The sequence below is a fragment of the Branchiostoma belcheri genome, unplaced genomic scaffold (genome assembly GCF_001625305.1).
Source record: "Branchiostoma belcheri isolate BF01 breed outbred unplaced genomic scaffold, Haploidv18h27 scaffold121, whole genome shotgun sequence".
NCBI classification, from domain to species: domain Eukaryota; kingdom Metazoa; phylum Chordata; class Leptocardii; order Amphioxiformes; family Branchiostomatidae; genus Branchiostoma; species Branchiostoma belcheri.
The window spans coordinates 191353-205701 of NW_017802614.1; the positions used below are offsets into that span (position 1 = coordinate 191353).

The 14349-nt window shown below is 40.5% G+C and overlaps 3 protein-coding genes across 5 annotated transcripts in view; 2 read left to right on the plus strand and 1 right to left on the minus strand.

Annotated features, from left to right (window-relative positions):
- LOC109463043 (leucine-rich repeat-containing protein 57-like) overlaps positions 1-3442 on the plus strand; it is a 4393-nt gene extending 951 nt beyond the window's left edge. Inside the window, exons 1-3 of one of the 2 annotated variants that reach the window (XM_019759733.1) lie at positions 116-517; positions 1918-2336; positions 2542-3442. In XM_019759733.1, coding sequence (XP_019615292.1) covers positions 205-517; positions 1918-2336; positions 2542-2664 — 855 coding nt within the window. In that variant the 5' untranslated portion in view covers positions 116-204 and the 3' untranslated portion in view covers positions 2665-3442. Of the gene's footprint in view, positions 1-115; positions 518-1917; positions 2337-2541 lie in introns of those variants that run through there. The other variant, XM_019759734.1, reaches the window with a different exon arrangement.
- Positions 2758-6256, minus strand: LOC109463044. Of its 2 annotated transcripts, none has more exons than XM_019759735.1 (4): positions 5565-6256; positions 4982-5108; positions 4582-4821; positions 2758-4127 (listed from the first exon to the last, which is right to left on the minus strand). In XM_019759735.1, exons 1-4 carry the CDS (start codon positions 5894-5896, stop codon positions 4002-4004), a joined length of 825 nt encoding a protein of 274 aa, XP_019615294.1. In that variant the 5' UTR covers positions 5897-6256; the 3' UTR covers positions 2758-4001. The 2 variants fall into 2 exon arrangements, with proteins under 2 accessions (XP_019615294.1, XP_019615295.1); XM_019759736.1 differs by having other exon boundaries at positions 3725-4127; positions 4982-5105.
- Positions 6257-6521: 265 nt separating this feature from the next.
- Positions 6522-14091, plus strand: LOC109463042. The gene is made up of 13 exons (XM_019759731.1): positions 6522-6904; positions 7531-8413; positions 8660-8775; positions 9182-9249; positions 9398-9465; positions 9593-9653; positions 9790-9871; positions 10191-10241; positions 10410-10569; positions 10715-10781; positions 11179-11307; positions 11690-11791; positions 12139-14091. The coding sequence occupies exons 1-13, from the start codon at positions 6844-6846 to the stop codon at positions 12358-12360; spliced, it is 2070 nt and encodes a 689-aa protein (XP_019615290.1). The 5' UTR covers positions 6522-6843; the 3' UTR covers positions 12361-14091.
- Positions 14092-14349: the final 258 nt, after the last annotated feature.

The window sequence follows — 14349 nt, forward strand, 5'->3', positions numbered from 1 at the left end:
ACACACACGCACGCACGCACGCACGCGCGCGCGCGGACGCGCACACGGAGTCGAGAGATACTAGTAGTAGTAGCCAGAGGCACTTCTGTGGGGCAAGGTTTATAAAATCCCCCCTACCAACGAATGGAATGGTCCGTAGTCAAAATGGCGGTCATAGACGAATTAGTAAAGGTAACTTGGTGACCTCGTACACTTTGGAGCAGAATGGGAACTCCAGAAATAGACAATGTGATCGAACGGTGTCTCCAGAAGCAGGAAGCTGTCCTGAACTTAAGTCACCGAGATATCAGCGTCCTGCCACCAACGGTACGTCAGGTGACACATGTCAGACGACTCCTTCTCAACAACAACAAACTTCTTATGCCGCCCACCGAACTCTTGGCTTTGCAGCAACTTGAAGAACTGACTTTGGACTGTAACAGCCTGACTCTGCTTCCGACTGGAATAGGTGAACTCAGCACACTGACTTACCTGAGCCTGAGCAACAACAGTTTGGGCTTTCTTCCCGGAGAAATAGGTAAACAAAAATATGTGTGGGGAGGGGGGCTGTTGTAACTTACTAGTATAACATGTCGGTTGGAAAGTCACTCGACGGGATATGGAATTGAGAGAAAAAAAAAGAGAGACATACATAATATTAAAAATAATGTCTTTGTCTAGGTTCGCTGGAATGTCAGTGTGCCGTCGCTCTACCATATTCTATCCTATTACCCTGTTGTTGGACAACAAAGACTATTACCCTGTTGTTGGACAACAAAGACTTCAACAGGACTTACAAAATCTTCAAGAATGGGCCATGAAATGGCAACTAAACTTTCATCCGGAAAAATGCACAGTCCTTCGAATTGGAAAGGGGCACCCAGTTTTTGAATACACAATGGCAGGCACATCTGGGAATATCCCCCTAGCAGTCACTACTATGGAGAAGGATCTGGGTATACTAACGGATAAAGACCTTACATTTAAGGACCATATACACACAATTGCAAACAAGGCAAATCAGTTAACAGGACTACTGTGGAGAACATTCCAGTTTATCGATCAAGAAGTATTTCTCCTGCTTTTTAAAGCCCTGATTAGGCCACATTTAGAATATGGAGCCTCTGTTTGGTCTCCGTACAGACAAAACCTGATGCTTGAATTAGAGAAAGTCCAAAAAAGGGCCACAAAAAGAGTTCCGGGGTTGAGCAACCTTTCTTACGAGGATAGACTCAGAACTCTGAAACTCCCAACATTGGTCTACAGGAGAATTAGGGGAGACCTAATCAACACGTATAAATACATGCATGGTCTGTTTGATACACAGAACCTGTTCCAACAAAAAGCAGAATCAAGGACAAGAGGTCATAGCTTGAGAATAGCAAGGATGACCTTCAAGGGGAATACAAGAGCATTATTCTTTACAAGCAGAATGGCCAACTGGTGGAACAGTCTTCCTGAAGAAGTGGTCTCTGCACCCTCGGTAAATGCCTTCAAGAACAGACTTGACAAATATATGGAGAGTCATCCAATTATGTACAATCACACGGCCCTGGATTGCCCGCATAGGCCGGGAATGACAGTCCGGTAGAGCAACGAGCAGCCCAGAGACGTATAATGTCCTTGAGCAGCCTAAACTGGATGGATACCTACCTGGCTGAAAGAATCTACTACTATCTACTAATACCCCCAGTCTGTCTGATAACCATATAAACCAGGCTAACGTTACATGTTACAATAGGCCTTGCGGTGTCGGTGCATCACACCCGAAAACTATTATTCCGCAATCGACAGTGGTGGTGCAAATAAAACAACAAAAGAGATCAATAAGAATGTGAATACTAGTAAATAAAACTTTGCCTTTTGATGTATATACAACTGCAAATCACGTTAACAGGTGGGAAACAAAAGTCATTTTGGAATGTTTTTTCAATGTAGGGAGGCTGCAAGATTTAACCCAACTGTGGATAGCTGACACCAAACTGATGGGCCTTCCACCAGAAATCGGTCTACTCCAGAAGCTGGAAAAACTCAGCGCCAAGAACAACCAAATATCTTCTCTCCCAGATGAGTTGTGTAACCTGTCTAAGTTGTCTTGGCTAAATCTGGCCCAGAACCAACTCGACAGGCTTCCTGACAGTTTCTCCAGGTTACAGAACTTGTCTTACCTGAATGTGGATGGGAACAGGTTTGCAGAGGTGCCAGCTGGTCTGGGGGAGAACCCTGCCCTGTCCTCCCTGAGTATGAGGAAAAACATGATCTCCTCTCTACCTGATGATCTTCTGCTAAGTCTGAACAAGCTGTGTAAGATTGACCTCAGGGAAAACCCTCTCCAGGAAAGACCTGCACACTGGAAGGTAAAAACCATTTCAAGATTATGTCACAACTGCTTTATCACGTACACATATGACGATAGCTAGAGTCGGTATCCTAGAGTCATGTTGACAAACAACTAGTATCTTCAGGGAGATGGCATTCTGTAGACATTATGATTCAGTGCCCGTGCTAGTACACACCAATAGAAAGGACATTTACAACATTTTCCATGTTTTCACCATGTAGGGTTTGGACTTCATTCTGCTGGGTCCAGACCACACCGGAGCAGGAGATGGGCCAGGAACCAGCACAGAGTCTGAGGACACAGACAGCAGTGGGGACAGCACAGAAGATGGGGAGACTCAGTAACAGAGCGCACCCAAGGAAACTAGGCAGTCTCAACTTGTACACTTTGAGCCTTGCAATTTTAGATAATTCAGTCATGTATAGATTGAATATAGTACATGTGGGTGAGATATAAATGTATATCATCACTAAATGTACATTTCTACAGTACAAGGCGATTGCCCAGGAACTTTTACCAGCAACTTTCCTGCTCAGTAAAGAGAGACATTGTAATTTGTTTAATTTCATGTGTTGCAATGTGTGTGTGCATAAACACAATTTGGTTCTCTTTCTTGCTGTATATGATTCTACCTTTTGATCACTAAATGTTATATTTGGGTATAATACTGAGCATGAGAAAGGCAAGAGGTCATGTATTTTACTGACAAATCCCCTCAAACCACTTGTGAATCTGTATTACTAACAATCTAGCCTGGGATGAATCCCAAACCCAGTTTCAATAGGATATTTGCATGTAACATCACAACATGGCAGATGTCACATGAATGCAATGAATGTATATACTACCTGACACCAAAGATGGAAGCAAACATACTAAGGGCAATTTTTGTTTTCTCTGCTTAAGATATAACAAAACTCTATATTTACACTATCTGAAGTCATCAGGCTCCACAAATAAAAGGTCCACAAACAAATCTTTACTGTCACTTGTATGACAAGTATTTCTTTATTTGTTATCCTGTACAGCATAAATTTCTCCAATTGCAACAACTTTCTTATGTGGAAGTGAAACAGCAAATACATGTACATTTCATTTGATGTACTATCTGGCTCTATGTGTGCAAACTTAAGGACATGGTTAGTCTAGATTTACATGCATTTAATGCTCGTTCCGTGATACAAAACTGACTGGACAGAACAAATTTTCAGCCATATAGACTAAGAGCCTTGTTTAGGTATCTGTACTATAATATACATGTACATGCAATATAATGGAGTTTTGTTCTATTGGAAACAAAATACTTTTTATGGATATCAGCTATACAACTGCACAGATTTGATACTAGAAGTAGCTATAGTGACTGAGATTGGAGAGAAAATGTTATGTCAATCCCCAAAATTTGTTACCATAACTCTCAAAATGTTACAATGTGTTCTCTACCTTTCAAAATACAATATACACAGTATTTCATATGTGCATAATGATGCTGTTTTGTAACTTCAAGTTTTTGCTGTTTTTGTAATGTGCACATCATTAGAATTTTACAGACATTCAGACATTCAGACATGTCCATAGCACTAAGCTTTTTTTGCCTCTTGGCCATCATGTGTTCCCATGTAATGTTACCTGTGATAGCATTGCACATTTTGTTAGGGAAGGATAGGCTGGAAGCTACTCATCATTGAAGTCTTTTGTGTTGGAAGAGGACTCCCAGTCCAACAGCAGCACATGTGAGCAGTAGAACTGTTGCAGCTGTATACAGTAGCCGGTTGGTCTGGCATTCAGGAGGCTGCAGCACCTTGGCCTAAGCAAAACAGAAAATTCAAAATACCTTGAAGTTGAACACTTTCCCAACTGAATTCTGGTAGTGCATTGAAGGCAGATTGTACAGTAAATGCCAATGTTCTGTAAGTTTATTTAATATCTGAGTCATATTGTTGACACAAAGGCCTGAGAAAATTGGCATCAAATACAGTATGCCCCAATGTATAATAACATACAGTACTGCTTGTTTGTAGTTTATCTAGGAAAGACACAGATTACTAGTACAAAATGTACATGTATGCAATAGATTGTAATGTTACAATACGCCCATATGGCTCATAAGCTCATATGGGCTGGGCGACAATGTTGCAAGACACAATAATAAAATTCATTCATTTGATTGGATACTTAAAAGCACAAAGGGACATCTAACCTCACAAAAGTTTTACAAGTTAGACTTTTACACAGAATTTCAGAAGACAAGTCTAGCTCACCCATCCACCATTTGGTGCCACCCAGTCTGACACCCAGTTTCCAATGAACCTGACTGACCAGCTCACAATATCTGCTGCCCTCTCCTTCCTGCCTTGTCTCAGGTTTGCTACAGTCAAGTCCCGACAGAAGATAATCAGGACAATAATCCGCTTCATGTTGATGCCATTCTTAAACAGCTGACTCCTCATTTCTTCAGCAAACTCTGAACTGTTTCTTGGACTGTTTTCTCTTTGGATTTCCTAGAAAATCCAAACAAATCATGATTAATAAATGATTATGTATGTACATTTTAAACCTATCAGTGCCAGTGCCATTTAACTATCAATCAGTGTTGTATCCTCTATTCACAGTGTGCATGTATGTAGACTAGACATGAATACAAGCAACACTGTAACTTACCTGAGCAGCTTTCTGCCAGAGCTTTTCCCTTTCTCCCTTACTTACAAAAGCATACTTCTTGATAATGTATGTCAGCTGACGAGTCAACGCTTCCACGTCTATAGCCAGAAGACTTGCATCAGAACTACTGATGGGAACAAAGGAGTCAACATTGCAATTTACTGACATACTTTACAACCATGCCTTAAATGATGTAACTTTTTATATATTCTCATAAAAATATTTACATTTATTTATTTTATTTGACAATGATTTGACTTCACAGATTTCTTAATATAAGATCCCTGCTGTTATGATTAGAAGTTAATTGAGTTGTGAGTTGATTGACCCAAGGAGCTTTCAGCATGTGTTGAAAGCTCCTTGATTGACCAGCATAGGGTTTACACAAAACCCACAGCCCAGACCTGGCCTTTGATGGTCCCATGTGACATCTTTAATCATTAGCAGATGACATGATTATCAGCTAGAACCTAACGAAAACAAGAGTGCACCATTTGTTTGTAAACTGATCATTGCCTGATGTGTCTTTGGTAAACAAATGTATTTTGTTGTTAAAAGCAAATCATGTTTTGTTATGACGTACTGTTGTGACTGTGCATCCTCTTCTGCTCCTGATGACTGGCGTGAGTCCACAGACATCATGGCTGGCCTCGGAACTGGAAACCCTGCCCGTTCTATCTCCTGTCGTAGGTAACGCCTCATTAACTCCTCTCCCTGTGACTTGGCCTCCGACACCCCCCTACTCCGCTCTAGGTTTAACCGAAGAGCGTCCCTGAACGAATGAGTTCTTTCCAAAAACACAGACGAGGACCGCCTTCGTGTGTAGCCATTGTCCTCGAAAACTTCACCGTCGTCAGTTGAAGACTGAGACGCCAGGTGAAAATGACCCGGTGATTGCGTGTCCGTCGAGGCCATTCTAAAGAAATATGGCTTCCCCGGTCTTACGTATTACGTACAACAGACTGTCTTTATCAGCCAGGTTTTACGTGGTGACTTTTTAATAGCCCCACTTAGCAGCATGACTCAGGCGATTAAAAAAAAAGTAAGACCAAACAAAAGCTGTGCTGTTGCTTTTATCGAACCATTCGCCACGTCTCAATGTTCTACAAACGTCCAATCGCTCACCGGGCACGTCATCAAAACCTTTCCCAGACTTTCGCCTCAGTCCTTTATCCCCGCGCCACGAAATGTCGCATTCCTCTACAAACACATTGTTATTTTACTTCATCCCGTCTAAATGAGTGCTGCTGCACCCAATCTCCAGATCTTGAGCTGGAAGAGTCCACTATATTTATAGGGTACAGGATGATGATCATGTTCTTACAGTACTGTTAAAGCTAATACAGTGTTAAAAAATAGTACAAAAAACTCTTTAAAAATTGTTTTACTAAATGAAAGACGGATTTAATCTCCGGTTAGATGTTTGTATGAAAATGATAAATCTAGTCGTCTGTCCACAATTGCACGCAGTACTGAATGAACTATTCTGTAGACGCCATGATCTCGTGAGAGTTTGGCGCGAGACCTCAGGTGAGTGGTGAAGTCGAAGTACAGAGGTTGGGCGGGAGGACTTCATAAGTCGCGCTGTAGGCAAACTGCAAAGTTACCTGTATCCTGGACATATAGGCTTCTGGCCTTACAAACTAGCGCCCACCAGCATCTCAAGCGCCAGCTTTCCAGACAGCAAACAAGGAGCTTGAAGCCTGCAAACCTTCCCCTGCCTTCTGATCAAGCATCAAGGGGTAGTAGATTGGTATTTATGCTGCAGCTGAAACAAGACGCCAACTAGTAAATTATAAAGGGATCAGCAAGCACGAAATGAACACTTGAAACACAGCATATCACAGCGGACTGAAAGAAAAATGGCACGGTTACGATCCAGAGGTGGCAGAGGTCGTTGCAGGAGGGGACGGACGACGCGTGGTAAGTCCGGTTTACGGTTTAAAAGGCCAACGGTGGACAGGATTATTTACGTGTACATGCTCATATCTTCTCTCCCATCAGTCAATACAACCTGCTAAAGACCCGTATATACATTTGGTGAATCGAGTGATTCGTACTGTCTCCTGATATGTTACTACATGTAACGTTACTAGTATGTGGGTGGACATAGTTATAATTTTGGATGACTCAGCAAGCATACATAATAATTAATATACTTAAAGACCTACTAGTATATTATGGGATCTCTTATGCTTAGTGTATCATCATACCATATTACGTATCTAAAATAGGGACTGACAATTATTCCCATTAGTTACCGATGATGATGATGATGAATATATATATTCCAAACACAACTGGTGACAGCAGTGGGATTGCTCCAAGCATGGAGTTAAAACCTCCTTGCTCCAAGTATGTTGCACATGTTGCTTCAAAAAACTAAACCTGTTGCTTGAAAATAACTACGGTACCGTACTACAGTTACTGTAGTAAGTTTTGGAAATCAGTTCGAAATCACTGATTCCACTGCCATGATACTGTTTGTTCTATGCTGTTTATTAATACCAAGTCCTCAGCTTATTGACAATTTTATTTTTTCATTTTAGTTGCCCCAGCTATGTCGGAGAGGTTGAGCCAAGCTGACATGGAGGATGTACCAGCAGAGTTGATTGTGAAGGTTCCTTTGGAACTTTTGCAAGAGAACTTTAGACTGACATCACATCACCCCAGTCCTAAGGCTGTAGAACCACAAACGATGCCTGTACACTGTGGAAGAGGGGCATGGAGGGGGAGGGGCAGAGGTGTAGGGAGGGGGAGGGGCAGGGGTGTAGGGAGAGGCAGAGGCAGAGGTGTAGGAAGGGGGCGAGGGAGAGGCAAGTGGAATAGAACAAGCAGAAAATCACCATGTACTGTCACCACTGAAACCTTGTATAATGGACCTGTAACACAGCAACACTCTATCAAGGGAGATGATGATCATACGAACAATGCCAGCCATGGGCAGACTAAAGGCAGAAGAACAAACAGAAGAAGCTGTTCTAGGGATCCACCTCTGTCACAAGCCCAGCCAGAACAGACCTTCCCCATTGTACCTACAAATGGATTTCGCCACTATAGAGGAAGAGGTAGGGGAGGACAGAGGCATGGAAGGGGAAGAAAACTGCAAACTGACAGAACAGTTAACCAAAACTTGGAAGTGGAAAAACACAATGATTCCAGAACGTCCAAAATGGCAACATTTCAAACAGGAGGAGATGTACACAGTGATACAGATTTGAAGGAGGACACTTTGCACATTACAAAAGAGGCCTCAGATATACCTGACTTGGAACTAAGAAGGAAGTATGCTGGAAAAAGGCATTTGAGTCAAGACAAAAGCGTATCATCAAAGAGAAGGAAACAGTTGAACGGGTCTTCCTTTGCTGCACCTGTGTTTGAGGAAGACAGCTTAGTAACCACCCCTGAAGACAGTTCTACAAATGGCCACAAGTATGTTGAGCATTTTGCTGTATTTCGCTATGTTGTTTTTCTGTTGTAGTTCACCATTTTGTCACTTCTGTTCCACCAACCTAGGAGGTTAAATACCTTGGTTCCACAGTACTACGGGTACAAAGTATTCAGGAATTGGGCTGCATTGTAATGAAGCTGGCTGTATGTTAACAATTTAAAAACAATGAAATATGTTTTCTTGTTATACTGGTTCATATACAAATGAGATTTTTTTTTCATATTCAGCATATTGGCAAAGGACCAAGAGCCAGAACAGGACCTAGGTAGTGAGAACAATGAGGACAGTGATTCAGATGATGACCTCCCAGATATTAACACTTCCCTGCAGCAGGACCCATCCAGTAAGCCAGTCATTTCTTTTTTAAAGGAATGGAGTTGATCCTATTGGTAATTTGCTTTCATTTGTAATACATGTACTCTGTATATGGACTAGTAACCACTGCTCTCAGACAGTGAGTAGTCAACACTGCTGGTTTTCGTACCTGAGTTTGGTTTCTCCCAACTCCAGTGGATTTATTTCAGAGAGCTTTATACTATAGCCACATTTGTTCAGTCACAAATATGTAAACAGTTGGGGACCAAGAATAGTAGTGTAAGGTACATGTCCAAGGAAAATGTATCATAAGCCTGAACACTGGATGAAGTTGTGGATTCTTGTTTGATTATATAATTCTCGAAAAGTTTTTGTTACCAATGTTAGAAATACACATATTACAGCTTTGTAACATGGCCATTGATATATTTCAGAGCCAGCTTTTAAGGCAGGAGAGGTTGTGTGGGTAAAGCGTGGGAGAGATCCTTCCTGGCCAGCCATTGTAAGTACAGTTTGTAGTGTCATGAATCAAATTGTTAATTCCAACATTCTGTAATAATTGGTTACATATCCTGAAGATAGATTCCATAAAGATACCGCGGGGTTGTATATTTTGCAGGCACACATAAATATTGATGCCTATTTTGCAGGTTAACCATGTGTACCACAAAAAGAAGCGCATGTCGGTCCTTTTCATCGGGTACAATCAGAAGAAAGGGTAAGTTGCACATGACAAGCATTCAGAAGTTTTGCCTAGCTCAGACTTTTAAATTTGAGCAAAGCTTTTATTTGTCTGATGCCCATGAGTTATCCTTGATGGATTTGTGTCATTTTTCTCAAACCAGGATCTCAGTAAACATCAATGCTGCCAAGGTATTCAATAGCCGGATGAAGGATCATTTCATGGTGAGTGTCCTGTGTTTGTTTTGTCACACCTCATTAATAATGCTTAGATGATACTAAATAAAGGGTAAACCCAGGCTACAATTATTGTATTTTCTGTTGATGTCCATGGCATGAGTGTGAAAATTTGTTTGTTTAGGAAGAGGCTTCGAGAACTGAAAGCAAGAGGGAATTCTTTCAGAGTATTGTAACCCAGGTGGAAGATTTTCTGAACAAGAAAGGTGAGCCATGCTACAAATATTGGGCTGTTTATACCTATATTTTCCCCCATCAAATCTGTAAATGGACTCGATCATGAACAGATATGAAAATAATATCCCCTTGGCTGTGTACAGTGTGTAGTGCAGTTAAGAAACTTAAGAATAATTGTGTATTAGTAATTGTCTTCTTATGCTAATACTAGATATTTATGGCTTTCTAAGGTCATCCTAGCAAGTTTTCTCAATTGTTGTAGGTGATGCATGTATTTCTGATAATTTTTCCTGATGAAACCTTCACACCATATACTGTATGTAACAATTGATTTGTTTTGTTCAACAGCATGTGGCAAGTTGGATGGACTTGATGCCTTTCAGTACTTCTTTCCAAATGGTAACAGTTTCAGATTTTTTCAGAGCTATGTATGGGCTTGAGTAACTTTCTAAAAAAGTTGTTGAGGTATCAAATTAGAAATGATCATAGCTCTACATGTACTACATTGTATGTGTATAAAAGATTCATGTCTAAAGTGACTATCCTTACATTCTCCATCAACACCAGAAACATTCCCACCTGACAGCCCTTGTGGAAGTGATGATGATGATGAAGGAAATGTGAGAACACACCACGATGACACAGAAGCAACACAGAGCAGTGCCCTGTCTGAGGGTGCTGAGACTTCACCCCCCAGAATCACAGGCCCCCCCAGGCATAACAGAAGGTTTGAAACTTGTTATAAGACATCTTCAAACCTGTCACAGTAAATCTACTGATTTAGAAATACATTTCTTGCAGAGTAGAACATTGCCTTTAATACATGACACAATACAGCTAGGTTTTACAACTAGGCATTTTCTATTATCTAGGATGAACCTAAGACACAACCTGGAGAAGCGCATTGTTGAGTACATCAAAACCCAACAGGATGCCAAGGTAAGACCAGTGTGTTTGCTCATACCTATTTCCACCATAACCACACCATTTATTTATTTGTCAAAAGTCTAAAATGTCAGCTAATGACTTAATAAACATACTAGTAATTCTAGGGCCATTGCTACTGCTGCTCTATGTGGTGCCTAATTATTTATACAAATTTCATGAAAGTTCAATTGCCTATTACAAATTTTATGTTCATAAAAATGTACTTTTATGAAGCAATGTGTGCAAATACTTGAGCACCCAAGTATTTCTAATACAAAGTAGTCATCTTTATGTCATCTTGTTGTTATGTTCTGTTACATATAATAGTGTGCCTAATCATGCCACTCTTGCCATGACAAACGGTTTTTAGGTTTTTGTTTGTGATGTCTTCTGTTTTGAAACTCAACAGGATCATCTGGCTGGTATCTACCAGGGGTCAGTTTTGTCTCAAAGGCACCAGGATTTTGTTCACAAAGACCGAGCTGTTCGTGCCATGTTGCAGGGTCAAGGGACGGGCTTCATTACGAGTGATGAGCTGGTAGGGATCCAACAATCCTTTCATATTGGCCAAAATTGAGGAGCTGGGCTGTTCTATAATGTTTTTGCATTATCATTATCATTATGAAGTAAAAAAAGCATAAAATTTTCTACAATCCCAAGTTTCTTTTTCTTTGTGTCAGTTTTCAAGAGGATATTATTGGTCAGTGCTTGTAAGGCGATTTAAGGCAGTCTTGTTTAAGTCAAGTTGTTTAACTTACCAGTAGTAATGTGCATTCATCATTCATGACTTGTTGTTGTAAGCAGTTTTGAATGACTGCTGTCTCAAGATTGTTGCTTTTGCATAGATGGATTTATTAATTTCGCTGTGTCTGCTCAATATCCCTGCCTAATCTTTATACATTATCTTGCTTTTAACTCAGGCTGAAGACCTCTTTTCATGTCTGTCAGACCTCTACCTGAGGTGTGAGGAAGACAAAAACTTTGCAGACACAAAATATGTGGCATGTGTGCTGATGCCTGAGGTGAGTGCCTACACTGTTCTGTGCATGCATTACCCAGGCATGTTGACAAAATAATGACATAGGCTTCATGTGTTACAACTCTCTAAGTCTAACCATCAATGGCAAATACAGAACAGAACTGTCCAGTTCAAAGATGTTGCATGCCCCCCAAAAAGAACTAGTGCTCAAACAGGTGGCATATGCAAATAAGGTGAACAATTGTTTCAAGGGTGTGGTTTGTGCTGTTTGTGAAGATCCCTGTGCCTATCACAAGAGCATGCAGTGTCCTCTTGCATTACATTACAACTGAAGATCTTGTCTTACATTAATGTTACAACTGAAGAACATGTATTCTATGTATGTTGCAGGCAATTCTGTATGGCCTCCACAAGGTCAAAGGCATCAGTATGAAGGCAGCTCAGGAACTAATGGATAAGGGACCAGAGCTGTTCCCTGCAGAGAGGACGTGGTACAGGGAAGCTTTGAGGGCAGAGCCTCTGACAGAGGAGGAGAGGAGAAGTATCATCCACCAAGCAGCTCAAAATGTGCTTGGGAGGGAAGGGTCTAAACAGCTGCTGCAACTGACTTAGCCTACTCTGTATGCCCTTCCATGGGATGCACCTCACAGCTGAAATTGTGATACACATATAATACACAGCATATTAGATGTAAACACTGTTTTATATACATTGTATTGTTGAGATTGTTAGTAAACGCTTTAGCCAAATGTAGATATCTGTGTGTAGAGTGTTTGTGGGTTTTGGGGATGTACTCTATTGAAAGAGTTGCTATCCTTTCAAATACCCTCAAAGTATATAAAACATGTATATATACCATGTGTGTTTGATTCAATACAGTTGAGTGTATAAAAAGAAAAAGTCCAGGCAACTAGACAGTGAGTGTGACTGTTCATGGACATGATACAAACTAGAGGTCCATGACCCCATGACTCTGCCAAATCATGATCAGTGACTTTTGATTTGTCAAGAAACAACCTATGTCATAGGAATGTCCTGGCAATGCTACCACTTTCAGATTTTTTATGACATCATATGAAAATGAAATTCGTCATTCCATGCACATGTACCAGAACAACATTCCTCATTGCTTGAGGTAGCAGTAAGGTAACAGTAGAAACAGGTACTGAGAAATCAGCAGAGATTGCCTTACACTTTTACCATGTCAGCAAGGTAGTTTTCTCAATGTACATGCATATTTTTCTTCAGAAACATGAATGCTATATCATAACATGTTACATACTTGTTGAGGAGTGAGCTGTAAGCTTACTGAGTGCCTTGAAAACCATTTGTTCCTCTGTCTCATGCAGTACCTACGATGTGCAGTTGTTAAGAATTTCCCAAATCTTTAGGCAAGAAACATTCCAATGGGCCTAGACAGTTGTAGGTTTTGTTTCTATTGTGAGTTTGGCTATTATTAATATTATGTACATTCTTGACCTCATGTTAACAGCATGTAAATGCAACAGTCTGAAGTGGAGGTTATCATGCCACAGTAACTGAAGAATCAAGACTTTTCTAACAGTGTGTAAGAGAGCAAAAACACGTACAGCAAATATTTCACTTTGTATACTTTAACCATGTAAACTAACTCAGTATAGCCAGGTTACCAAACGTATTGTAGCTGTGGATTCTCTTTCATCCTCTTTGTAAGCAGCTAAAATAGGTTTTGTGACCAGGCTATGTAAACAATGTACTGTACAACTTGCATCTACTCCTCTATTAAATATCACCATAGCTGATTCTACCGTGCCATTACTTTCAATGTTTTGTGTATATAGAGGGCGAGATGTAAATGCACTAGCAGTGGATGATTACTTGTGCGTGCCCATAAGGTGCTTAAGTATTAAATCATCAATGTATTTTTTTCTCTGCATGCTTTCAGAACTTTATTACATATGAAATGTTTTAGTGTTAAAAAGTAGAGCAGATTGTTCTTATTGTTCTGAGTAATACCAGGCTGTATTGCAGTTTGTTGATACACTGTTATCTTCATGTGCCTTAGAAACATATAAAGTTGACTTGATCACGATGTTAATCCTTATGTTTGAACATGTATAAGAATTATGGAGTAGTGTTACAGAAACTTCACTTCTGAAGCGTTGTAAAAGGCCATACTCGGCAAAATTAGAACACAGTGGAAATAACTAAGCAATAGATGGAAAAATGTCAGTCACATGAATGTTTTGTAATGTCACAGTAGGAGGGATCTAGAAGATGCATATTTGTGATGTACGGTTAGAAAAAATCGTCTCCTAGTGGCCTGCCTGACTGGCAGCAAGGTTCAACACAGGCAAGATTTGTTACAGACTACAGGTAAACTTGAGGACAATCTGTAGGTAGCAAGGGTCAGCCAGGGTATTTCCTTACCAGCTTTAGTGAACAACCAAGAAAGCATACTGTTACTGCAGCAGATAAGGTTCTGTAGTGTCATAAATGTGTATTACTACTGGTCACCAGTACTGTACCACAATATGTTACAGTGGTGAGTTGAGGCAAACTTACTACATTTGTTGCATTGTGTTCACATTTTTTAAAAACTGCATTTACTTGTCCCTGATG